Raw genomic sequence first — 25,887 nt, forward strand, 5'->3', positions numbered from 1 at the left:
ATCGTCTCTTCATTAATGTTATGAAACAAATGTTAGCTCATTCCTGTATTTTTTAAAAAGTCAAATTTGTGATTTTGTTCATACACTCTTAAAGGCAAAAAGTATGGTTTTACCCTGCTTAAGTTGGAATCTTTTAATTTTATTTATTTATTTGAGAGAGAGAGAGAGCGTGAGAGAGCATAAGAGGAAGAGAGGGAGAAGCAGGCTGCCCATTGAGCAGGCAACTCGACGTGGGGTTCGATCCCAGGACCCCGGGATCATGACGTGAGCTGAAGGCAGCCCTTAACTGACTGAGCCACCCAGGCGCCCCATTGTTAAATTCTTTTCTCTCCAGTGTAGTAAATTCTTAATTAAGGGGGCTGTCATACTTTTCAAAGTGATTGAATAGTTACAGACAGAAGCGAAAATGAATGTTTACGTTTTCCCCCTCAGGAATATTGTGCGTATGTTCATTGTATGTGCCAGTGAGCATGAATTATAATTTAATAAAGCATCTGGAGTTTCCTAGATTTTTGTAAAGGTGAGTTTGGTTTCCTACTATAGTGTCGAAACTATTTTTATGAGATAAAAATGTGGGTAGCTGAGGGGCACCTGGCTGGCTCAGTCGGAAGAGCATGCAACCCTTGATCTCGGGGTCGTGAGCCTGAGCTTCTCATTGGGCGTGGAGATAACTTCAATAATAAATAAATAAACCTAAAAAATTTTTTGGTAGGTGAGATGTATTGGATAAGAATAACATCAGGGTACCAACTACATTTTAGCAGTAAAACTATCACTCATCTGTCTTACTTATTTTATTAGTTAGTCAAAAGGACTAGAAGAGATTCAAGAGAAGAGAAGAAAGTGCTCCTAGATTTAGTCACTTGGTTCATTCTTTAAATGCCACGTATGGACAGTGTGGTTCTTTCACTTACATCCTACCAGAGAAGCACTGGGGAGACTAGGTCCCTGCCGTCAGCGATTAGAAGGCCGTATGAAACAGACGAATGCCCCGTTGTTGTCAATGTTCCTGCCAAGATCAGGCTCTCTGAGGAAATCCACTCTGGCATCCAGCTGCTCCGAGGTCAACACCACTTAACTTATCTGATGGAGACCTACCCTCAAACAGATCTATCCAGAGGCCTGAAGGCTAAACTCAAGGAGCATCTTAAGTGCTGGTAAACACAAGGTGAAATTGCTTGGGAACTATGTTCCTGAATAGCATTTTCTTTTTCCAGTCATACCCCAAATACGTGTTTCAGCTTCTCTGATCAGATTTGGGAGACACAGAAAGATTGATTAAACCCTAAGACACCACAGGGGCACCTGGCTGGCTCAGTCAGCAGAGCACGTGACTCCTGATCTTGAGGCAGTGAGTCTGAGACCCACGGTGGGTGAAGAGATGACTTAAAAAAAATAAAACCTTAAAAAAACCCAACAACAACCACCCTAAGACACTTCAAGAAATTGAACACCAACTCAAAGCTAAAGTCCCAGAGTGAGGGCACCTGTGTGGCTTAGTCAGTTAGGTGTCTGCCTCTGGCTCAGGTCATGATCCCAGGGTCCTGGGGTCAAGCCCAACGTCAGGCTCCCTGCTCAGCGGGGAGTCCGCTTCTCCCCCTACCCCTCCCCCTTGCTTGTGAACTCTCCTTTCTCTCTGTGTCAAATAAATACATAACATCTTAAAAAAAGAAAAGAAAAAAACCTAAAACAAAAAGAAAAACAAATTTAAAAATCACAAAAATACAGAAGCAGAGATACTTCCTAAGGAAATGTTAGCTGTCTCTTGATAGAGGACAGAAAATATTATGGCGATGAGAAATATAGAGCTTCTGTCTGGGGTGGTGAAAAAGGTTTTGAAAATAGAGGGAATGGGGGCGCCTGGGTGGCTCAGTTGTTAAGCATCTGCCTTCGGCTCAGGGTGTGGTTCCACGGTCCTGGGATCAAGCCCCGCATTAGGCTCCTCCGCTATGAGCCTGCTTCTTCCTCTCCCACTCCTCCTGCTTGTGTTCCCTCTCTAGCTGGCTGTCTCTATCTCTGTCAAATAAATAAAATCTTAAAAAAAAAAAAAGAAAAGAAAGAAAGAAAGTAGAGAGGATGGTTGCATGGTATTGTAAATGTAATTAAGGCCACTGAATATAAAAATCACATTTAAAAATGGTTAAAATGGCAAATTTTGTGTTACATAGTTAACAATGAAAAAACCCCAATAATCTAATACACCAAATACTACTGAATTGCACACTTAAGGGGGTGAGTTGTATGGAATGTGAATCATATCTTGATAAAGCTCCTTTAAAAATGTCATTAAGAAAAAGAGGATCAAAGCCCCTGAAAGAAAAAGACCACAATGTGTAACCGTGCTAGCCTTTTAGTTTTCATTTGTAGGGATTTGATCTCGTTTGCTTCCTCCTACATAGTACTATACTTCCCTGGCAAGTGTCCCATTTTAATCCACATTGGGAGGAAACACGATGGCAAAATATTGCTGCTGTTGGAATATGAAGCTTATTTATTTTAGCACTGTGGCTTCTAGAAACCTTGTTTTTTCCTTCCAATATTTAAAAGAATCATGCTGAACACTAGCAGGTGGTCTTTTTGATTCCTTATCAAGATGACATTTTGGACAGCAATAGAAATCCAGTCACCTGAAGGAAAAAGGATGTCCCTGATTTGTCGTGTTTGGGGCCAAATTTTCCCCAATTCTGACAACATGGAAGTAGCTATTGGCAATTGCCTTTGTTAGAGAATTCCTCATTGGTGAAGTTATAGTCTTTTTAGGAACTTTAAAAATGGTGGTCATAAGACTGAATTTACCTTAGGTGACAAATAAGAATCTAATTATCTGGAGAAAATGTTACAGTGATTATGACTCGTGGATTCTACACAATGACATCTCACATTTCTATGATCATTACCTAAGCCCCCAACTCATTAAAATCTATTAACAATTTTAATATGTTTACCAATTTAAAAATTTTCCTCTTAAATTTTATATATTATAACCAATTTCATCAATTGCTTCTACCGTCTCATGAAACAGACTACATAGGGAGCAATGCTGTCAGGTGAGACAACTAATTTATTTGTCACTTAAGGTAAATGCAGCCTTACTAACCACCATTTCTAAAGTTCCTGAAAAGGATTAAAACGGCACCAAGGATGGAGCTTTGTTTGTTATGCTGTTTGACTTTGTTGTCCAGCTTTTGTTTTCTGCCTACAATGACAATCCACCCATGAACACTCAATTTTATAGGGAGGAGGCAGGAGTGGGGGAGGACTAACAGGAAGAGAAGAGTCATTTAATAATTTATCAAGATAAATAATGCTGCTCAGGTTTTATAAAGAATAAAGCCAGGCTTAGCAGTGAGTACAGGGCACTTGGATGTTTTAATTATGGCTCTAAAGGAAATTACTAACAGAGCAAAATTTTCTCTTAGATACTTATTTTTTATTTTAATGTTTTTCTTGAGATGTTACTGATTTTCTCAAAAATACTGAGGAATTCAAAAACAGAAGGTCACAAAGTCTTCCCTAGGACAAATGTGTTCTGTTCCTAATGATTCTTCTGGAACCATAGTCAATGAAATCATCCCAAACACAATAGTGTTTGTTCTGGGATAGACTTTCTGATTTCTCATTCTGAGACAAAGACAGACTGAAAAATCGAAACCAAGAAATATTTCTCCTAAACAAACTGCACTGTTCGAATGCTCCTCTTCTTAGCTCTGCTGAAGTGCTTGATGTAGTGGTTATTTTTAACTGGGAACAGAACATTTATTTTGGAAAATGTTCAGATCCCTAATTTCATGATGAGCAGAAATACATACTTTCGATGAAAGACTATGAAACTGCAGTAACCCCATCAACACGTAGGTGCAGAATCTTCAACAGACAATAAATTGTGAAGTCTTAAATCTGGATGACCTGTATCAATACAGGAAGAAACAAGGTGCTTGACCTCATCAAGATACAGCATGCTTATTGGCTCATACACAACATTTCCTCATAAATAATGAGCTTGTGTGATATCAGATGGATTCTACGGTTTTTATTGATTGTTATTACTTTTATTAAACAATGTTAGCCATGTCAGATGATTAGAAAAACTAATATTCTTGGAACACGTGCATCCTATAGAACTGATATAAACGGACCCAGTCTTTCATCATAGCAGTGAATTGTCAGGTTGCGCACAGATAAGTAGTTCATATTCCAAACACTACAATCACTTCCGGGTTAATCATCCAGCACAATTCATAGGTTCCTGTTATATAGCTGTGTGTATAAAACTTACAGAGTTTAGCACAAAGTCAATACAAACAGAAAAGTATCATTCTAATTGTTACTGAAGTGCTAGAGGTGAGTGTCCGCGATGGGTATCCTCCTGAGTTCTACGATCTGGGAGTCAGTCAAGGTGCCTCCCTCCTGGCTGCCTTGACCAGACTCGTTATCACTGACACTGAGACCAGCACCTGTAATAGAAAAAGAATAAACACAAAACTCCTGACCATTAGTGCAATGAACTAAGGGTCAAGTTACACCAAGCTGACACATGTTTATTTGTATTACATTGGTAAAAAGTGAGCTATACATTTTGAAAAAAATATCATCATCATTATTATTTTAAGTAGGCTCCACACCCAAAGTGGGGCTTGAACTCCCATCCTGAGATCAGTAGTTGCATGCTTTGCCGACTGAGCCAGCCAGGTGCCCCTTGACTAATTATTATTAATACCTAACAATTATAAGCCTGTATTTAAATTCCCTTTGGTAGTTTTTGTAAGTGAAAAGTAATTTCTAAAAACACAAGTTTGGGTTCTCAACCTTTTCTGTTTCCACATTGTCGACAGGTGTAACACACTCCCAAGAATTGCATTTCTCAATTGGGAGCTCATTAAAGTAAAAAACATTAGGCAGGTTATGAGAATTTTGCAGCAGGAGGGTAGGGTGTGTTGTTAGAAAACTGAATCTTCAACCCCACGTGTACTGAACCTAGTAGGTCCTTCAGCTGAGACTCAGTGTGGGCAGTGATCTGAGAAGAAAGCCAGGCATTGACAACGCATGCTGTCGTATCAGTGCCAGAAGACACTGGCTCTGAACAACTCAGATCTGATCCCAAGATAAAAATAATTGCGTAACACAGTACCAAAACAGATCCATACACAAATCCCACAAGGCTAGCTGTTAATTACAGAGAGCGCCCAGAACCTCTGTTTTGAGGAAGCTCCACTATTCACTACCCTTCTTACAGCTCAGAATAATTCAGAGAATTTAACACTGTGCCAGCGTAATCCCTTGTTCTCTCCTTCTCTAATACGCAGAGGACCACAAACTCTCTCTCTCTCACACACACACATACGCGTGCGCACACACACACGCGCAGAATGGGGATGTGGTCAGAGGGTGTGCTGCTGGCTTGAATCACCAGAGATTACGGCTCCCACTCCTCCCCCTCTGCTGGGTACTAGACTCTGCAAACAAGAAGGAAAATGAAAAACCAGTTGCTCGGCAGCTGAGACCTCCCTTTCTGCTTGAGAAAGGCAGATGGCGAATTAGGCTCTTCTTAACCTATTTGGGGATGGAAGCAGAAGCCCTAGTGGGGGCCTTCTTCCAGCCAGGCCCTCCCTCTTCTGGGTCTGTCTTTCCCAACCTCTCTGTGAAAGGCGGCTGTTGAAACCTCATCTCCGCCCTTTGCTTCTGGGACACTGCCCTTGCCCATCTCATCCTCTGACCTGCTGTCTTCTTCCAGGGCGCTCTTGGGCTTCCTCCTCAATCTCTTCCTCGTGGGGCACCACTGGAGGCCTTGTCTCAGCCCTGCTTCCAGGCCCACACCATCCGCCTGACCCCCGCTTGCTCTCTAGCCTGCCGTCTCACTACTATTTCCACCTCTGCCTGACATATTCATCTTACCCCCGCCTCCTTAATCTGGCTGCCTCCATTCTTCCTGTCGGTAGCACCTCAGCTGTCAACTCGGCTACCCATAGAAACACGATGATTCTCTTCCGAAATGTCTGACTCCCTCCTTGCATTATGTCCCTCATATTTTTTATCATCTAGCTCATAGGACAGTGCTCAGCACACTGTGGGTGTTTAGTAAATGTCTGCTGAGTGTATTAATAAACTATGCCCTGCATTCCAGTTCTTACCAATGTCTCTTCCAAGCCTTACTGCTTGTTCTGTTCCTCAGATCCATTCCGCATGCCATGCCCTCTCCTTCCCAAGAACAAACAGTTCCTATCGCCAACTGCATCAAGTCTGGAACCCTTGGACACTGATTAGGACACTTCCTAATCTGGCTCTACCCTACCAAATAGACACACTTCAACCTCGGCCTTTGGAAAGCTTCCTCCAAGTGATCAGGTCTCTTGTCTGGCCCTGCATGTGCCACATGAATTCCAGCCTGTCTTGCTGCCTATCCATCGAGGCCCATTTCACACCCTTCTGCAGATGGTTCTTTCACCTTCCTTCGAATCAGGGAGGTGGGGGAATGCAGTATTCGAAAAGAAAAGTCCTAGTTTATACCTGAAAAACTTGTGAATCACATCCCCTTTATTCTTTTTTTTTTTTTAAAGATTTTTATTTATTTATTCGACAGAGATAGAGACAGCCAGTGAGAGAGGGAACACAAGCAGGGGGAGTGGGAGAGGAAGAAGCAGGCTCATAGCGGAGGAGCCTGATGTGGGGCTCGATCCCATAACGCTGGGATCACGCCCTGAGCCAAAGGCAGACGCTTAACCGCTGTGCCACCCAGGCGCCCCTCCCCTTTATTCTCTTAAACTGCCCTGGTTTGGATGATAAATTATATGATATCTCCCCAGATAACGTGTATGTGTCACAGAGCAAAATGTGTGACAAACACCCATTGACTCTTTCCTTAGGTGAAGAATTAGAATACTACCAATGACAGTATTTTTAAAAATTTAGTTAGTTGCCAAAGTTAGTACACTTAACATAAGAAAATCAGATTTTTGGTTTCTCTTGAAAAAGCAGAGGGCAACACTAGGCCTGCATTTTCTGGATTGCCCCCCCGCCCCCAAAAAAAGCAAAAAACATGGATCTGGCACTACCGTTTGCCCCTGTTTTCACCCAGCCCTCTTGAATCACTCATGGTATTTGCTTGGCCCCTGAAGGTAACATTTGAGTCTGCCGCTCTGCCTTAGAAGGACAAAAAGCCCATGCTTCTCTACCCCAGGAACAGGGGAACTGTCCCACTTGGAAGAACCTCAGCGGATCGGGAAGACACTGGCCACTCTGTAAGGAGAAGGTACCTGGGGCCCTGAGGCCTACAGCAGCTTAATCCAGGTAAGGAGGAACAAAAGGGCTACATAAGAAAGTTGCCCAACGTGGGATCGACTACAGAGAAGCAGAGAGGACGCCACGATTACCATGAGGGCAGACTGGGGCTTAACGAGTGCACTAGTATCAGCTCCCACTGACTTTGTGTCCGCCCGCTCCAGATCTCACTAGGGAGACAGAGTGTTTGCCACCATCTTGACTAAAGCATGCTAGAAAGAAGCTCCGCACTGGAAGCCTGCTGAGCCGACATCGAGGGCAGACAGAACCGGGCTGAAAGGTTTAAGATGGGGTGCAGCTTTACAAGTAATGGGTTTCACCGGCTTGTTTAGTAGCCTAGAGCCCCGTGAAATATCAGGAAGTTCTAGATACAGCCTCCCCTTGAATTACCCCATCTACATAACCAGCTCATCTTCCTTCTCAGTTTCTGCCCAGCTGAAATAAATGCATATTACTCAAATCTTAATCCCTCACTGTGACTCAGAAAGGGCCCATCTTACACATAGTAGTAACACAGCAGACTGGGAACACAGCCCCAGGCTTCTTGCTCGTTGTTTTTTTGTTTGTTTTGTTTGGGGTTTTTCTTTTATTGTTTGTTTTTGTTTTAAATATTTTATTTATTTGAGAGAGAGAGAGAGAGCACATGCACAAGAGAGCGCAAGTGGTGGAGAGGCAGAAGCAGGCTGCCCACTGAGCAGGGAAGCCCACCGTGGGGCTCGGTAACAGGACCCCGTGATCATGACCTGAGCCCAAGGCAGACACTTAACTGACTGAGCCACCCAGGCATCCCTCTAGTCTCTTTGTAATGCAGAAATGGTCTAGGAGGGTGTTTTGCAGTATCATGATTTTTTTGAAAGGTATTTTTTTATGCTTTAATTTTAAGCCAAAAATTCAAGAAAAATCCAGTAACTGTGGTAATAATTACTTTTCCCTATAACAGACAGAAAGGTAATAGCAAAGGCACTAGAAGTAACATTTTACATTCTTCTGGTGCCTCTCCTTTCTTCAACATTTTAACACACTTGAGTTAGGAAAGGGTTGACTATTAGTCTTGTTTTACAGATGCAGGGAGTGCCTGCGGATCAGAGGTGTTCACTGAGTCGCTAGGTCACACAGCAGGGAAGTCACAGAATGCAGATATCCAATGGTCTTATGACCCCAAACGTAAGGTGTTTTCTTCTATACCATATTGCCTCTTGTGGTTCTAATTGTGTTACTTCCTTGTCCCCTAGGCTTTGAGTATTCAACTTTGTCTACAGAATACGTTGCAAACCTTCTTGGCCCATATTCCAGCCTCTACACCTTTACCCCCATTCTTACCTCACTTACTAGTCATGGTGCAATGAACACCGGGTGTTTCAGAATACATTATGAACATTTAAAATAGTTTTTAAGTTGGGGCACCTGAGTGGCTCAGCTGGTTAAGCATCTGCCTTCGGCTCAAGTCATGATCCCAGGGTATTGGGATGGAGCCCCGCATTGGGCTCCCTGCTCAGTGGAGAGTCTGCTTCTCCCTCTACGCTTCCCCACTTCTTGTGATCTCTCGCTCTCTCACTCTCTCTCAAATAAATCTTTTTTTTTTTTAAAGATTTTTTATTTATTTATTTGACAGAGATAGAGACAGCCAGCGAGAGAGGGAACACAAGCAGGGGGAGTGGGAGAGGAAGAAGCAGGCTCATAGTGGAGGAGCCTGACGTGGGGCTCGATCCCGTAACGCCGGGATCACGCCCTGAGCCGAAGGCAGACGCTTAACCACTGTGCCACCCAGGCGCCCCTCAAATAAATAAATCTTTTAAAAAAATAGTTTTTATGCATAACAGTAAGCTGGACCCAACAAATAATACATACAATGAGCTACTGAACTTCAACTCTGCCAGATACTAATAGATTCTTTATATTAACAATCTCTAAACTCCATGAAAACTTACAAGCTAATTATAACTTTTTTTAAAAAGATTGTATTTATTTATTTGAGAGAGAGAGTGAGCGAGAGAGAGAGAGCACAAGCTGGGGGCAGAGGGAGAGGCAGAGGGAGAAGCAGACTCCACACTGAGCAGGGAGCCCGATGTGGGACTCGATGCCAGGACCCTGGGATTATGACCCAAGCTGAAGACAGACGCTTAGCCTACTGAGCCACCCAGGTGCCCCTAATTATAATAACTCTTATATGCTAAATGAGGAAACTGAAACCTTGAGTCCCTTGCTGAAAATCACACAGATAGTAGACTACAGAACTAGGATGCCAACACAGGGCTCTCTGATCCCAAGGCCCATTACTATTTTCTACAGATTTTTCAAATGTGATAAGTGATACAAAGATCATTCTCCTTCAATCTTTTTTTTTCAGAAGGAAAAAAAATCTTTCCGAATTTTGCTCTTCCACTTGATGCCCATTTAACCTTGTTTAGCACACTGGTCTGTAGAAGTTTTTGAAGTTAAATAAGTCATTGTGGTTTTATGTGATCTATCTGAAAGAGATATTTATTAATGAGTTCTTAGAGGAGTTTGAGTATTTAGGCCTTGATTCTGAATGTTTTCATTTCGATTCAAGGACTTGTCATTTATTTTCTTCTGACTGAAAAAGAAATCATTTGAAGTTTCCAATGAAGAAATGTTTACCATGACATTTGTGTCGTTGGCCTGAGGTAAAACCGGGAAGCTGAGGGACCAGGGATGATAGGGAATCAGATTAGTCTTTCTGGGAGAAGCCCTCTGTGAAGAAAATCCTGTTTCTAAGCCCAATATGCTCCAAGCTTGATATATTCTAGAACCTTGTCAGCTTTTGATAAACATAAAAATCTAGCCATGGAGCTGGCCATCCCACCTCATACTCTAATACTACACAATGCTCCAGGTCAGTGTCTCTGAACTCCTTCATAAAACATCTGAAGCAATGGGATTCCTTTAACTTGTGGCACATGAAGGTTTTTCAAAGAGTCGAGGGTGGTGTGAGGACAGCTTAAGAAAATGGATTCATAGATTTTTAACTTCTGTGTGCACTTTTTTCCCCAAAGTTTATTTATTCATTCAAGTCATCTCTACACCCAACGTGGGTGTTGAACTCATGACCTCAAGATCCAGAGTTGCATGCTCCTCTGGCTGAGCCAGAAAAGTGCCCGCATGGGCACTCTTCTGATGCGTTTTTGATAGTTATTTATTAAAACATTTAAAATTTTATTTTATTATTTTTTAAAAGATTTATTTATTTAAGAGAGAGAGCATGCAAGAGTGCCTCACAGTGGGTGGGAAGAGAGACAGAGGGAAAGGGAGACAGAGAGAGAGAAAGAAAATCTCAAGCAGATTCCCCACCGAGTGTGGAGCCCCATGTGGAGCTTGATCTCATATCCTGACTAGAACTCAAGAGTCGGGTGCTCAACTGACTGAGCCACCCAGGCGCTCCTCAAAACATTTAATATTTTAAAAATCAATGTTGATTTATTCATTCATAGACTAATAATAATTATAATGATAACAGTAAAAAAAGAAACTTTTAACACTAATACTTTCTTATGACCACAGGAAACTTTAAGTTTCAGTTTGTATACATGTTTTGTTAGAAGTTGTTTTGAGTGAGTGAAGATTAAATGAACTTCAAGCATAAAATATATTAGGATAAACTTCTGTGGTGGAGTGGAATGGAAATATAAGCTCAAGGAGAAAATACAGTGATGTAAAATTTCCAATTGTAAGAGAAAAGCCTGCCCCATATGTATTTTAAAAAAATGAAATGAATATGGGGTGCCTGGGTGGCTTGGTTGGGCGTCTGACTCTTGATTTCTGCTCAGGTCATGGTCTCAAGGTCATGGGATCCAGCCCCGAGTTGGGCTCTGTGCTGAGCTTGGAGTCTGCTTGAGATTCCCTGCTCTCTCTTTCTCTTTTTCTCAAATAAATAAAATAAAATAAAAAAATGAAACGAATAATGATGGGTATCAAATTGCTATGATATTTACACTCCTTTAGTTTAAAAGAATACTGTAAAATTTTCATTTTTAAACACTAAAATTTATAATACAGTGGAAATTACATTATTTGATACTATTTCAACTTATGATGAAAATCTTTAGATGTTTATTAAATATATGCAAAGGGTTACCTAGCTTTTCAAAGTTGTTTAAGGGTTTAAATGAAAAGACTTGGAAGACCCACTGTTCCCAGTACCAGACTTGTAGAGGCCAATGGTTAAAGTGGACCTGTGATAGATCAAAGTTTGCAAACTTAAATGTCACTGAGAGGGGCGCCTGGGTGGCACAGCGGTTAAGCGTCTGCCTTCGGCTCAGGGCGTGATCCCGGCGATCTGGGATCGAGCCCCACATCAGGCTCTTCTGCTATGAGCCTGCTTCTTCCTCTCCCACTTCCCCTGCTTGTGTTCCCTCTCTCACTGGCTGTCTCTATCTCTGTTGAATAAATAAATAAAATCTTTAAAAAAAAAAAAAAATGTCACTGAGGCCAGGTCGGCAAGCATAGACCAGTGACACAGGTCTGGTGAGCACTGGACAAATCAAAGAGCTCATGCTCTGTCCAGAAAGATGGCCATTACTCAACTCCAATCAAGGAGATTTTAAGATTGTGCTATATTTTAAGCACTCTGTTGCTAGATTTTTTTTTTTTTAAGAAATTCTGGGTTTTTATGGGATATCTCCAAAATTTTTTTAAGATTTTTTTTTTTTTAAAGTAATCTGTACACCCAATGTGGGGCTCTAACTCACGAGCCTGAGATCAAGTGTCACATGCTCTGCTGCTGAGACTGTGAGGTACCCTAGGATATCTCTGAAATTTGGGCTTAAAAAATGTTAAAATGCTATGAGAATCAAACAAAACCCTCTATTGGGCCAAATCTGGGCCTATGTGTCAACTGTAAATTCAGCTGCAGACGGAATGGCATGTGAACTGCTTCTCTGATTTGACCATATTCTATGATGAAGTGTCTTGAGGGTGGTGCTTGATTATTATAGTACCTTTTCTAAAAATAGAGGGAACCAATATTAGAGACTGTTGTTTCGGTCTTTTTAAGTATTTATTTCCTAATGAATTTAGTGAGCTCCAAGGAATGCTAAACTCATCCATAAGCAAGCAAGTCATTCCATACATTCCTGAACTGAATGCATTTAATACTTGTTATATATATAGGACCCACATCTAATTTAATTATGCTGCAAGAATTCATTTTATGTTTCCAGTGTCCCAACATCAACAACTGACCACTTTGTAGTGCTGGGGACATAATCTTCCCTGAGAATCATTAGTATTCTGAAAGCCCCTTTTTAGTCCTAACACTAGTAAACATTTTAGGCAGTTGTTATTTCCTTCTCCATGAAACTTCTTCTCTCTTTATTCTTTTTCACCATGCTGTAGTTTCCTCCGTGGGACCCTCTTCTATTCACTCTTCTAAAATATTTATTGATTGATTGATTGATTGATTGATTGATTTTCCAGAGAGAGAGAGAGAGAGGGAGAGCGAGCAAGCATGGGGGAGAGGAAGGGGGAAGAGGGAGAGGGAGAGAGAAAATCTCAAGTAGACACTGTGCTGAGCACAGAGCCCAACACTGGGCTCAATCTCACAACCCTGAGATCATGACCTGAGCCGAAATCAAGAGTTGGGCACTCAACCAACTGAGCCACCCAGGCGCCCCTATTCACTCTTTAAAGGAGATATTATCCAGGATGCTCTTCTTGTTGCCCTTCCTCCGTCTCCCCTCCCTTCCTCACCTCTTTCCTTTTCTTCTTCTTCTCTCTCTCCTTCACTCTACCGAGCTCAAACTCGTCCATCCCCGCAGCTTCGAATAGAGTCTCTGCACTGGTACAGGTCAAACCAATACCTCCAACCCTGAATCCTCAGCTAAGACCCTTCAGCCCTGAATATTTAAGAGCCCCGGGCCTACCAACCAATACTTCCAAATCTGAACTCATCAGTTTCCCCCGAAACACATGAATGAACAAATGCTCTTTACACAATTCCTCAGCCACCGAAGTGAGAAGCAGGCGCCTTTGCTGACTGTCCTGACTGTGCTCCCTCAGCTTTCTTCTGGTGTTCATCTTCTCTTTCTTATTTCTGCTCCCCGAATCCGAGGCCCGAACCTCATTCTCTTGGACAATTGTAATAATCTCCTAGCCTTTCTGGTTTTGCTTCTAAATTTATTTCTCATACTTTCGTTAAGAGTTCTTTTGCCTCAAAACCCAGTGGGAACATGCCATTCCTCTCCTCAAAAACCTCCATGGCTCACTAGGTTCTATAAAAATCCCACTTCTTAGCATGGCTTCTGAATAGCATTTTAATGTTATGTAAAACACCAGCAAGTGTTCTGCTCCCACAAAATGAATCTATTACTAAATGTGTTCCGGAAACACCAGGTTAAATTAAGTGAAGTGGGTTTCTTTACTCTAGGACTTTTTAGAGCTGCTAAATGCTAATGTGAATTGTGAATCTTTGCAGTTTCCCAAATATACTCAGTCAGAGGGTCCTCCCATTGAGGATGACTATAAATATCTCAAGGAGTTTGTTCACTGAAACCTAGTTGGGGAACTACAGTAAATTATTAACAATGCAGGTAAATTACCTTGCAGGCCTTTCTCCTGCTGCCTGGCTCGCACTCCCTACCCGCCCCAGCCACACTGCAGTGCGCCTTCTTCCCGAGTACCTGCAAGCCTTGCACCTGTAAGCCCAGGGCTTCGGCTGATTCTACTCCCTCAGTCTGCAATGCCTTTCCTCCACTCTTCACCTATTTAAAACCACATATTTTTCAAGAATCAAGGCCGAGAGGGTTCAAAAAATTTTCCTCAATCTCTTCAATAATTAATAACTCTTTTCACTACTTACTTATTCTTCCTTATGTCATGTTTGCGTGAATGTCTGTTCCTCCAAGCAAACTCTAAGTTTCATTTTTCATTCATTCATTCATTCATTCATTTTCTAACAATATCTACAAAAGTTTTACCAAGTGCCAAGCACTATTCTTAATATAGGGATATTTAGTAAAATGCATTTTGAATAATTATCTTAATAGGTTCATCTGAGTATGGATATATCTTCTTGCTTACTTGTACATCTAGAAATGAAAAATCACTGAACATTTTGTAACACTGGCAGTTTGAGATTTTTCTGAGGAAAAAAATAAAAGAAAAAAAACTGTAGGGGCGCCTGGCTGGCTAAGTTGGCAGAGCATGTGTCTTTTGATCTCAGTGCTGTAAGTTTGAGCCCCACATTGGGAGGTAGCGTTTACTTAATAAAAAAAAAATTTAAGAGAAAAGAAAAGAAAAAAACCCCAGCATATTTGATTTGAAAACAACCATCCACTGGGGTCACAGGTTGAGTGGGGTTGAACATGTAGGAGGAGCCAGTGAAATACGATATATGATGGTGCTTAGAAAACAGTAGAACTACATGTGGCCCATTACATTGCCTTTGACATTTTTTTGCTTCAGAGACAGTCCAGTCTCTTTGGCAGGTCAGAGGCAAAACTCTCTGAGTGCGATCCCTACCACTGTCTTACAATACTGAACTTGTCTCAATGGTATCTTGGTGTTATATCAAGATTCCATGACAGAGATATTTACATTTACTTTGAGTATGCCTTTTTCTTAAGAGCAAATTGTAAATTATTTTTAGGTTGTGTTATATTTGGTGCCAAGAACAAAATATCCTAAAGTTTGGCTGGGATTAGGAATGGGTCATGAGAATCAGGATGTGCTAAGGGGGACTGACTGTTCTTCTTTTGTAACCTCATGGGAAGAAGATATAAGTTGTAGCATAGCAAGAGTGCCTACTTCTAATGTGGTTTGCGGGTTCATACATACCAGTTTTTAATGCAAATATCAAGTCATCAAACTCCTGGGACTCTTCATCGGCTATTAGTGACCCCTGACCATATCCTCCGGAGGAAGGGAACGTGGCGCCATTCTGCGGACTTGGCTTCAAGTCAGGGCTGGCTTGACTGGCTTGTTGGAAGGATGCTCTCTCCCAGTCAGGTGGCACCTTTTTGGGGTAGGGTTGGGAGAAAAGGAAACCATAATATCAATACATACATATTTACTCTGATATCTACTTTATCTTCATATTCTCATTATGGAGACCATGTGAAGGGACTGTTGAACTGTTTAGAATTAAGACCTTTAATTTTACCTTTGGTCCTTAGAGACAGCCCAGTCTGGTGATTCTAAGCAATTGCTCTATAAGAATTACTTGTAGATTTCTATGCTGTCATGTGTAGGGAAAAATTTATTTTTTTAACTCAAACAACATGTTTTATTTTTTTGGTAGTATGTATGGAAAGAAAACTGTTAAGAATTTAAGAACTGGAGGGGATGGAATTGGGGTGGTGGACGCAATAGGGGAGGGGGAATAAAACTTCCAGTTATAAAATAAAGATTCATATAATCATTGGATTCAATGATTAAAAAGATAGTTCTAACCTGAAATAATTAAATATATTCACATCCCTCTTGGCCACTGATAACCAGTCCTTTAATCCTTCCTTTCCTCATGCCTTCCCTTCTCTGCAGGGCTTCCTAGAATGTCTCTGACAGTCCCTCATCCACAGACAACTGGATCAAGGCCAATTCCAAGCCTCTGAGGAATGCAGAGCACACTTAAGGGTACACCATCGTGCAACACCCCACATGAACATTCAAGTAGTGGCTCAGGCCCAGGAATTAAACTGTCACAGCTGCTCCCCCCCAAGAGAGACTGCAGGGATGCCTTGTATTGAGAAAAGTGACCTGAGGACTGTAGAGATCATTTGAGAGAAGATTTAGCCTTAAAATATTTCATTAAGAAGTTGGACATCTAGACCAGCCCTGCTCAACAGAGCTTTCTGTGATGACACAAATATTTTACACCCGTGTTCTCCATTATGGCACTTGAATGTGGCCAGGGTGAGTGATGAACTGAATTTTTAATGTTATTTAATTTTACTTAGTTTGACTTTAAATAACCACACCTGGCTAATCTAGAGAAATGCTAGATCGGGTAAACAATCAAAGAGACAAACAAAAATTTTTAAGATTCACTCCTGAATTGCTAGCTCTAAAAATTACCATTTCTATTGGAATCAACTATGATGTGAAAATAATTCCGTTTTAAGAACTTTGGGGATATAGAAACGGTATTAAATTTCTACACATTTAGGGATACTAAAATTCTTAAAAAATATTGTACTTGACTTGTGATCACTGACTTACCTTAATTTTAACCTGACATGAATAAAATTCCTTTCTACATTAACATGGAGGACAAAAAAGACCACTGAGCAGGTAGATTCTCTCTCTACCTACCTATTTACCTACTTGACTATCTATAAACCATTACCTTTTTAGACAGATGCACTTTGATCTCCTGCATTGTTCAGGATGCAAACACAAATACTGTTCCCCTTGGCTCAATTTATTTTTTTGTTTCTTAATTTTTTGGAAGGGGTGGAGAAGGGGCAGAGGGAGAGAAAGAATCTTAAGCAGGCTCCATGCTCAGCGGGGAGCCCTATGCAGGGCAGGATCTCACAAACCTGAGATCATGACCTGAGTGGAAAGCAAAAGTCAGAAGCTTAACCGACTGAGCCACCCAGGCACCCCTCCCCTTGGCTCTTCACTACAGAGAGGGCAATATGAGCTACGTAAGGAATGGTAAGCAAGCACAAGTCAGGCACTACAGAACTGATCAGGGACCTGCATACCATCTCTGCCTGGACGAATGTCTGCAGGTAGTTTTAAAAATCTGAGCAGTGGTCCCCGTGCTAGAGGTAGCATTACTGACAGGTTGGTGGCACTGTGATCTAGACACAGGAAAGCAAGACGAGGTGGACAGAATGCAGAGGACAGTGGGAGGTGGGTCTCACAAAGGACGTCCTAGATAGATTTTCTAGTAGTGCCGCTGAAGCCCTCTTCGAAGCTTCTGTCCTAAAATATTTTCGGGTATTTAAATTAAAAAGAGTTTTAGCCTATTTTCTTTTCACTGAGTGTTTGTTGGGATTGAAGGAATGAGCTGGGATGGGTGAAGAAAGAGAGCTGAGGAAGTATTTTTAGGAAGAACACAGTATTTAAAAAAACCATTTCCGAAGCAGATTCCGTCACTGCCATGTTAAATTCGGAAGATTCTGAAGAAAGCGGTGACAAATTATGCACTGACTTCCCAGTACAAACTGCGGGTTAGTACAGCTCACAGGATAGGGAAGAAAAAGAATGAGATACAGGCCTGATACCACAGTAAGCCAAGCAAATACCATGGATCAGAGGCTGTTCTAGGAAAGGGATTTAACAGTCACATAGTACCTTTTAACTTTCACTCTTCGAGAGGGAGGTGGGGAAGGGAGGGAGGGGTGGGGGAGGGGAGGGTGGGGGAGAGCATGAGCAAGTGCAAGAGCAAGGGCAAGGGCAGGCACCTCCTCCATAGCACTGATAAGATTCTGCGTGGACTTGCTGATTTCCCCTCCAGCAGGAGGCATGCCACTCCCTGGTGTGAAGAAGGCTGTGCTGGGTCCTGGGTGTCCATTCATTTCCACCGTGTAGCTGGCCTTCATAGGGCAACACGTCTGGTTGTGTAGAATGAAATAAACCACAAAAACATAAAGTCCCTGCAAAAGAAAATAACACTAGCTTGTTAAAGGAAGTCCGGCTACCGCAGCTGAAAAATAAACGTGGTTGTAAGCACAGCCGATTTTCTACAAGCGGTCCCCAAATTCTACCCGAAGCAGGGAATTACAGAACATGTTACAAGTCTAGCAAGAGGCCACTGTAAATTTCTGAATGTCACAAAAAAGTTATTCAAGGTTATTTGGGAAAACTGCCCTCTCACTAAAAAAATCATTTCTTTTCTTTTCTTTTTTTTTTTTTTTTAAAGATTTTATTTATTTATTTGACAGAGAGAGACAGCCAGCGAGAGAGGGAACACAAGCAGGGGGAGTAGGAGAGGAAGAAGCAGGCTCATAGCGGAGGAGCCTGATGTGGGGCTCGATCCCATAACGCCGGGATCACGCCCTGAGCCGAAGGCAGACGCTTAACCGCTGTGCCACCCAGGCGCCCCCTCAATCATTTTTTTTCTTGATTAAAACCCAAGTGACTCTGAAATCTAGCCCTACTGATACATGAAAACGGAACTTCAGAAGTATATCTGATTAGCTGTGTAGCTTTTGCTTTAGAAAGCAAACCTCTTGCCTTCCAAAAAAACTACTCTTTTCCCATGGATCTCACTTTCTCTCATTTTTTTTTTCGTAGCAAAATGGTTGCAGTAATGCTCCAACCACCTTGCAGACTCCCAGAAGGGCAACCCTAATCGAGTCTTCTGATTTTGTTTATCTATAGCTCACCAACTATTTCATTTGAAAATACAGTCACTGGGTAGGGACTCAGAGGAATTCTGTGGATTGCTTAATATTTAGCGTGCCTGGCTCCTCAGTGAATGTTATGGAGACAACAAAGCTATGTTGTGCGTTCTTAAAGATCTGCTGGCCCTTTAAATTCTTTCGCAACCCAGTCAAACTCTTGACAATTGCTCGGCTTCTGTCACAGAGAGAGCAACTCGAATTTTGTATTTGTGTTCCAGACGTTGCCTACACTGGCTGTCCTTCACGATTTTTACAAGGGATCTACTGTATACTTCTAATGGTGCTTCTATAATGCTTGGTAATTTTGACCTTTACACTCAGCCAATAAAATATGTTAAATTGTGGCTTCTGCGTCTGTTAATCCTGGTGTTTAAGTTTTAGAAGCAAGTAAAAATCTCCTTAGTTATTAAAATTCTTAAGTTAATCCACAAAAATGAAAGCAAGATATTCAGCTTATTAAAGAAGAAAAGGAGTTAATGTTAACATTTTTCATAAGACATAGTATCTTCATTTGGTGACGTTTGCATTCTCCCATGGTTCGTGACATTTCTAGGAGTATGGAAGCAATAAAGCAAATAATATGCTCGTGGGCTTGAAACTTTTATCTGCTGGTATAAACAGCAAAAAATCTAGAAAATATTCAAGGCATAAGAATTACAACTAATTTTTAATGTAAAATGAAAGAACAGTCTGCAAGATGGGCATGCTAGTATGTGAGCTCTGTTGCCATTTCTAGAATACCTCCATAAATTAGGTCTTGTCCCCTTTCTCCTAGAATGACCCCTTCCAGAGTTGGCATCCAATCTACATAACCAACAAATACGTTTTAAAATCAGTGGTTTATCTGCTAAAAATATTTTTAAATATAATTACTCTAACCACAATATACAGTAAGTAATAGAAACATTTGTTTCCTTTTGATTAAGGGGTTTTTTTTTTACCCAACATTAATATTTTAAATTATGTAAGGTAAGTGAATTAGTTTCACATGCAAAGGATGATGTGAACGTTAGCAGAAACAAATCTTCCTGAAAACACACATGCACATCCAAAATTTTTCTTGTACAAGTAATTTTTCACATGGGTATGACCTAATTACATTGGCCCCAGCAATAGACAAAACAGGAAAAAAATTAAACTGTCAGCCTTAAAGCTGTGAGAATGTCACTGATTTATTTCAGGATCTCTCTAAGTGTTACAAAGTGATAGGGTAAAAGCTAGATCAGGAAACAAAAACCGAGCTTTAAAATCCATCTCCAAGGACCCATTTGTTAAAACAGCACATTCTCTCTTGTTTGTTTTTATATCTAGCCTTTTGTGCTGCAGGAAAGGAGCTGCCTGCTGAAAATAACTTGCATGTGAAAACTACATGTGGTTGTTTTTTTTTTTTTCTTAAAAGAATATTTACATATACAGTAAATACTTGGAATCTTTCAGATGTACTCCAGGAAACATAAACACTGTTAAAATGGAAAGAAAAGAATGTTTAAATGCAGATTATGTGACATTTGCCTGTGTCCAGCCCAGGCTGGGCAAATATAGAAAAGGGACCTTCATTATCCAAAGTGCTCAGCTGTGGAGATTTCTGACCTCAGAGTAAAAACAAGTTCCTTTTCCAAACACTGCATGTTAAATCTCAGGCTCTCCCCTGTATGCTGGTCTGTAAAATAATTTAAGAGATAATCTAACTCTCAAGTGTTCAATCCAATATGCTGACCACCCACTCTGTGCACGGCCAGGCGCTGAGATGCAGAGGAAACAGCTGATTCCTGCTCCCCAGCTGCTCACGAAGACAACTATCTCTTGTAAAATAAAGGGTTAACTCTTTTAGAATGAGGACATATATAATCCACCTGTTATTCCTGTTCTTTACTTAGGGAAGGCTGACTAAAGGAAATTCTTTCTGTGCATTGCTGTTTTGATTATTTTGTTGGATCTCCTACTACAAAGATGAAAAATGCTTTCTAAGTCTTTAGTTAGATTATATCTGGATTGAACCATACCCACTATGGCCAATTTTTAATTTTTTTTTTTTTGATTCAGGAACTTAAACTTGTTAGCAAACTTTCAGTGAGACATAAATGAGATCATAATGTCTAAAGGAGTTAATAAATGCTCTTAACATCATCAAAGAGCAAAAGAAGTATAGAAGATTTTGGCGGCTTATCTTAATAAATTTTTTACAAGGTTTATTTATTTATTAGAGAGAGCAAGTGCACTTGTGTGTGACCAGGAGGAGCAGAGGAAAGGACTCTCAAGCAGACTCCTTGCTGAGCTCGAGCAGAGGCGGGGCTTGATCTCAGGATGCTGAGGTTCGGACCTGAGCAGAAGTCACTAGTTGGTCACTTGAGGGACTGAGCCACCCAGGCACCCCTCAATAATTTCTATCATTTTCATGTGAGGTGGGAAACACTGCCATTTGACAGATTTGACAGAGAAGTGGCGACAGAGGGGAACTGGTAAAACAGGAAGTTGATTAAGGTGCCTGCCCCTGAAGGAAATGAAGTCTCGGGGCTTCACACTGATTTGGAGAACTCATCTTCACTCTGAGACTGTCTCCCTCTGAGGACCATGATACAGCCCTCAAACAGGAGCATTTAACCTTTGCAGGGCTTGTAAAAAGATCTCAGAAGAGGGCAGAATCTGGGTATTCAAACTATAACTGCACGCAAGCTGTTACAGTCAGCGATCTTCCTTGTCTCTGCCTCTCCCATCCCATAATTCTTTCAGGTTACAAAAAAGTGGTAAAAATATCAAATGCATTCAATGAACCCATTTAACAGCTGCGTAGGCCCATTCCTTTAATTTTAAATTGTCTCTAATTAAAGTGAAACATTAGCCCACTCCATTTTTTCCATGCTCTGAATGCTATCCTGAGCTCACGGTGAACTGGAGCCTACGACAGACTTCACACTGCATCCCCCACCAGTGAGCACGAGCACACCCATCCAACAAGAGCCCTCAGCAATCCCGAGCTAAACGTGTTGAGCAATCTGACATCCTGACTCCGCATGACCTCTATTTCTAATATTTATTTCACTTTCCGGCAAAGAGTTTTGGCCAATTATACCTGATAAACATATGCAGGTGCCTAGCCTGCCATTAAAACACAAAGAATTAAATCCGTCTAGATACTAAAATGTAAAGTGTATAGTGGGGCCAGCACTGAAACATTTGAGGAATACAAAGCTAGAGTTCTATCGGCAATGAGGAATTGGTCTCGCGGACACTACACATCCCACTGTGTGCCACAAACGCTGAACCACGGTGCTGTCAGTAGTTGGAACTAACTGTGGAGGAGGCATATCATGATTCAGAGAATTCGAAAATAAGAGATTTCGCTAATATACAATTCCAGTGAATTCAGACAAAAAAGACAGAGATTAAAGGAATTAAAGAAGCTGACAGGAAAAAAAAAATACTCAAGAATTGTTCATCGCTACCCTCAAAATAAGGAATCCAATGAATGTCACCGAAGATGAATAAAAAACCATAATGTTAATGTAAAAACAGTTTCCTGAAAGAGAAAAAAACACAACTGAATCTGTAGCTTGAAAGTATACCATGTACTGGGGAAATTTTGATATAGATTCCTTAATACCAAATTGTAGCCTTACTCAGTTTTAAACTTTAAGATACTCAAGTAGGAAAAAAAGAGCCAATCTCTTAATAAGTGGTAAATTTTAGTCTGGCTTCAGACTTCTTTACACTGACTACTAGTGTTAAAAGACAATGGAATAATATCTATTAAGTTCTGAGGGAAAAAGTGGTCCAAGAATATCATACCCAGCCAATATAGCATTTGACATTATCAAACATTAAAAAAAATGCAGGCAATGCAGCGTCCATGTATCTTCTTGGGTGGGGGAAACTCAAACTACATGACAATAAAATATGACCAATAAAGGGATAACCTGCCCATACCAAGGAAAAAACAGAATTCAATATAAAGATGGCAAAAGAATCATGTACAAAGACCTGTATCGATGCATTTAGACACAAAACCATTATTGAAAAAAATTATGAGAATCACAGAGGGCCAAATGAAATAGTTACGTCTAGACACTTAAAAGGCATAATATTAACTAAAAAATTCCTAAGTTTGGGAGAGAGGAGATGGGAGATCTGAGTACTGATGGTTCTATCATCTTTATAGCATATAATCAGTCAATACTATAAAAATGAAATAATTAGGTAATAAAAAAAGGTGATTCTAATCCTTTAATGTACTTATAATATATCTTTTTTTTTTTTTTTAAGTATGCTCTATACCCAACGTGGGGCTTGAACTCACAAACCCTAGATTAAAAGTCACATGCTCTTCCAACTGAGCCAGGCAGGTGCCCCCAGAATACCTTTTGTGGTGTAGAATAATTTTTTGCAATTCAACAATTAGTCCTCTTCCATTTTAGTTTTTCTTGTGATTAATTCAAGTAAATTGAAATTGGGTTTTCTACATTATAGGAACTCTCTATGGTCACATATTCAAAATTTATAACTAGACATCCAATATTTAGTTTGCCTAGAAAGGTGTCTAGAATGATGTTCACTTAATGTTACTTTTATTTTTATTTATTTAATTTTTTTAAAAGATTTTATTTATTTATTTGACAGACAGAGAGACAGCCAGCGAGAGAGAGAACACAGGCAGGGGAAGTGGGAGTGGAAAAGGCAGGCTCCCAGCGGAGGAACCTGACATGGGGCTCGATCCCAGAATGCCAGGATCACGCCCTGAGCCGAAGGCAGACGCTTAACGACTGAGCCACCCAGGCACCCCAGCCACCCAGGCACCCCTACTTTTATTTTTAAACAGGTAATGGTATTTAAAGAGACTTAATGATATATAATAGGAATGATTTTAAAAATGATCCTTTGTATTTAATGCCTTATTTGCTCTTTTTGGTGCTCTTGATTCGTTTCTATAGAAGTGGATTTTTTGGGCGCCTGGGTGGCTCAGACGCTTAAGCGGCTGTCTTCAGCTCAGGTCATGATCCCAGAGTCCTGGGATCCAGTCCCACATCAGGCTCCCTGCTCAGTGGGGAGTCTGCTTCTCCCGCTCCCCCTGCTTGTGCGCGCTCTCTCTCTCTCTCTCTCTCTCTCTCTGTCAAATAAATGGATAAAATCTTAAAAAAAAAAAAAAAAGAAGTGAATTTTTCTCATATCACTTCCCTTTCCCTTCAGCCTGCAGAACTTCTTTTTACCATTTCTTGTAGTTCAGATTTGTTAGAAATAAAGTCTTTCTACTTTCATCTGCCTGAAAATGTCTTTATTCCATCTTCATTTTAGAAAGATATTTTCACCAGATACAGAATTCTAGGTTAACAGGTTTTCTGTTTGTTTGTTTGTTTGTCTGGGGACTTTAAAGATATTACATTGTCTTTTTTTTTTTAAAGAGATTTTACTTTTAAGTAATCTCTACACACACATGGGTTGAACTCACAACACCGAGATCAAGAGTCACATGCTCTTCTGACTGAGGCAGCCAGGCGCCCCAAGACATCATTACATTGTCTTCTGGTTTCCAGAATTTCTGATGAGAATGGTGTTCATTTTTATCATTATTTTCTTGTATGCAATGTTCCCTTCACTTCCCCAAGGTGCCCCCATGATTTCCTATTCCGATTTTCAAGAGTCTGACTATGATATACATAGGTATAATTTCTTTGACGAGGGTTCTCTAAGCTTTTTGGATCTGTGGTTTTTGCTATTGAACTTGGAAAATTCTTGACCATCATTGTTTCCATTATGGTCACCTAATGTTAATGAGGATTATTTATGGGTGTAGTTTGAAGTGATTTTAAAAGTTTTTAACCTTGGAGTGCCTGGCTAGCTCAGTCAGAACATGTGACTCTTGAACTTGGGGTCATGAGTTCAAGCCCCATGTTGTGTGTAGAGATTATTTGTTAAAAAGTTTTTAATCTTCACACTTTTATTCCTTGCTTCAATTCTTTGTAATAAATATTTATCTTTTTTTCCAAGTAGTGATTTTTTTTAAACTACAAGCAAATTCGTCAGTGTATTAAATAATGATCAATTCTATATAATGGGAACATGGACATGTGGACCATTTATTGTTTTTCTTTTCCATATTTTTAAAACTTTGAAACAAAAAGATATTAAAATAATAGGGATATTATTTTTGGAGCCATAGGGAAAATGTACAATTTCAAAATCTCCAGATAAATATTAATTCTGTTATAAAAAGCAGTTAAGAAATAGACAGTGGAGGGGCGCCTGGGTGACACAGCGGTTGAGCGTCTGCCTTCGGCTCAGGGCGTGATCCCGGCATTATGGGATCGAGCCCCACATCCGGCTCCTCTGCTATGAGTCTGCTTCTTCCTCTCCTACTCCCCCTGCTTGTGTTCCCTCTCTCGATGGCTGTCTCTCTCTCTGTCAAATAAATAAATAAAATCTTAAAAAAAAAAAATAGTGGAATCACACAAACGACCCAAACAAAATCACCTATCTTTTAGATAGTCTAAGAAAGTGCACAAAACAATGCAGGATGAGGAAAACAGAGAAATGAAGTCTTCGTTAAAATTCATTTCTTTTTCAGCTCAAAAAAATTCACAAAGTTGGGATTAAAAAAGGGTATCTTCCATTAAGCTTTACCGTCCTAGAAAGCAAGAGACCATGTCCAGGTCACCATTGTATTTTTAAATTTGTAGCGTGGACCCTGGCACACAAGAGGAGCATAAGAAATATTTGTGAAATAAAAGATTAGGGTTTTTACGTTTCAGCAGTGGGAGAGTAGGATGGGGGTTGGGGACAGATGTGGGTCTGAGGCAAGTGTTGCTTTTGGCCCTCTAATTCTCTCACCAGTTAGGTAGTCCGGTAGTCGCTCAATAAAATTTGTTTTGGTTTGGTCTTTCCATTTCACATGTTCCACTGCCAAGACTCTCTCGTGGGAGAACCAAGCATCCCCTTCTGGCTGGTCTCTGCTCTAGGCTGGTGCTCCTCTGGTGCTAGGCTTGCCCGGCGCTGGGGCCCCAGGTGACTTCCCTGCTGTCTCAGGCTGCTCGGCCGGGGCTGGGTTTGTATATATTGCTGCTGTTGCTTCTCGTGGCTACTTCTCAAAGAGCTTCACAGCTTTCTGCTTTTACTCTTCCCTTGACAGACAACCCTGAGGAGTGTCCGTGATCTCTCGTTTCTGGCTTTGCACGCTCTTGGGCTGCTGACCTACTGCTGTTTTTTATCACTAGTGACTTAGCAGCAAAGACAATGGATTTCATGCCAATCACAAAACTAAAAAGATAAATCCAGTATTTGTGCATTGGTACATTTTTTTCAGGTGTGAGATAAG

The 25,887-nt window shown here is 40.8% G+C and overlaps 1 protein-coding gene and 1 long non-coding RNA gene across 2 annotated transcripts in view; one reads left to right on the forward strand and one right to left on the reverse strand.

The window, feature by feature from the left end:
* Window positions 1-4,016: 4,016 nt before the first annotated feature.
* The window catches only part of ADGRV1 (adhesion G protein-coupled receptor V1), a 471,428-nt gene continuing 449,557 nt past the window's right edge, over window positions 4,017-25,887 (reverse strand). Inside the window, exons 87-89 of the mRNA XM_008700836.2 lie at window positions 17,643-17,834; window positions 15,067-15,244; window positions 4,017-4,454 (exon numbers count right to left, since the gene is read on the reverse strand). Of these exons, the coding sequence (XP_008699058.2) occupies window positions 4,336-4,454; window positions 15,067-15,244; window positions 17,643-17,834 (489 nt within the window). The 3' untranslated portion in view covers window positions 4,017-4,335. The remainder of the gene's footprint in view (window positions 4,455-15,066; window positions 15,245-17,642; window positions 17,835-25,887) is intronic.
* On the forward strand, window positions 5,716-18,928 carry LOC103672161. The gene is made up of 4 exons (XR_571086.2): window positions 5,716-6,342; window positions 7,113-7,284; window positions 15,772-16,143; window positions 18,475-18,928. It is a non-coding gene; the product is annotated as an uncharacterized LOC103672161 (long non-coding RNA).

Source organism: Ursus maritimus, unplaced genomic scaffold (assembly GCF_017311325.1).
Source record: "Ursus maritimus isolate PB19 unplaced genomic scaffold, ASM1731132v1 scaffold_5, whole genome shotgun sequence".
NCBI lineage: Eukaryota > Metazoa > Chordata > Mammalia > Carnivora > Ursidae > Ursus > Ursus maritimus.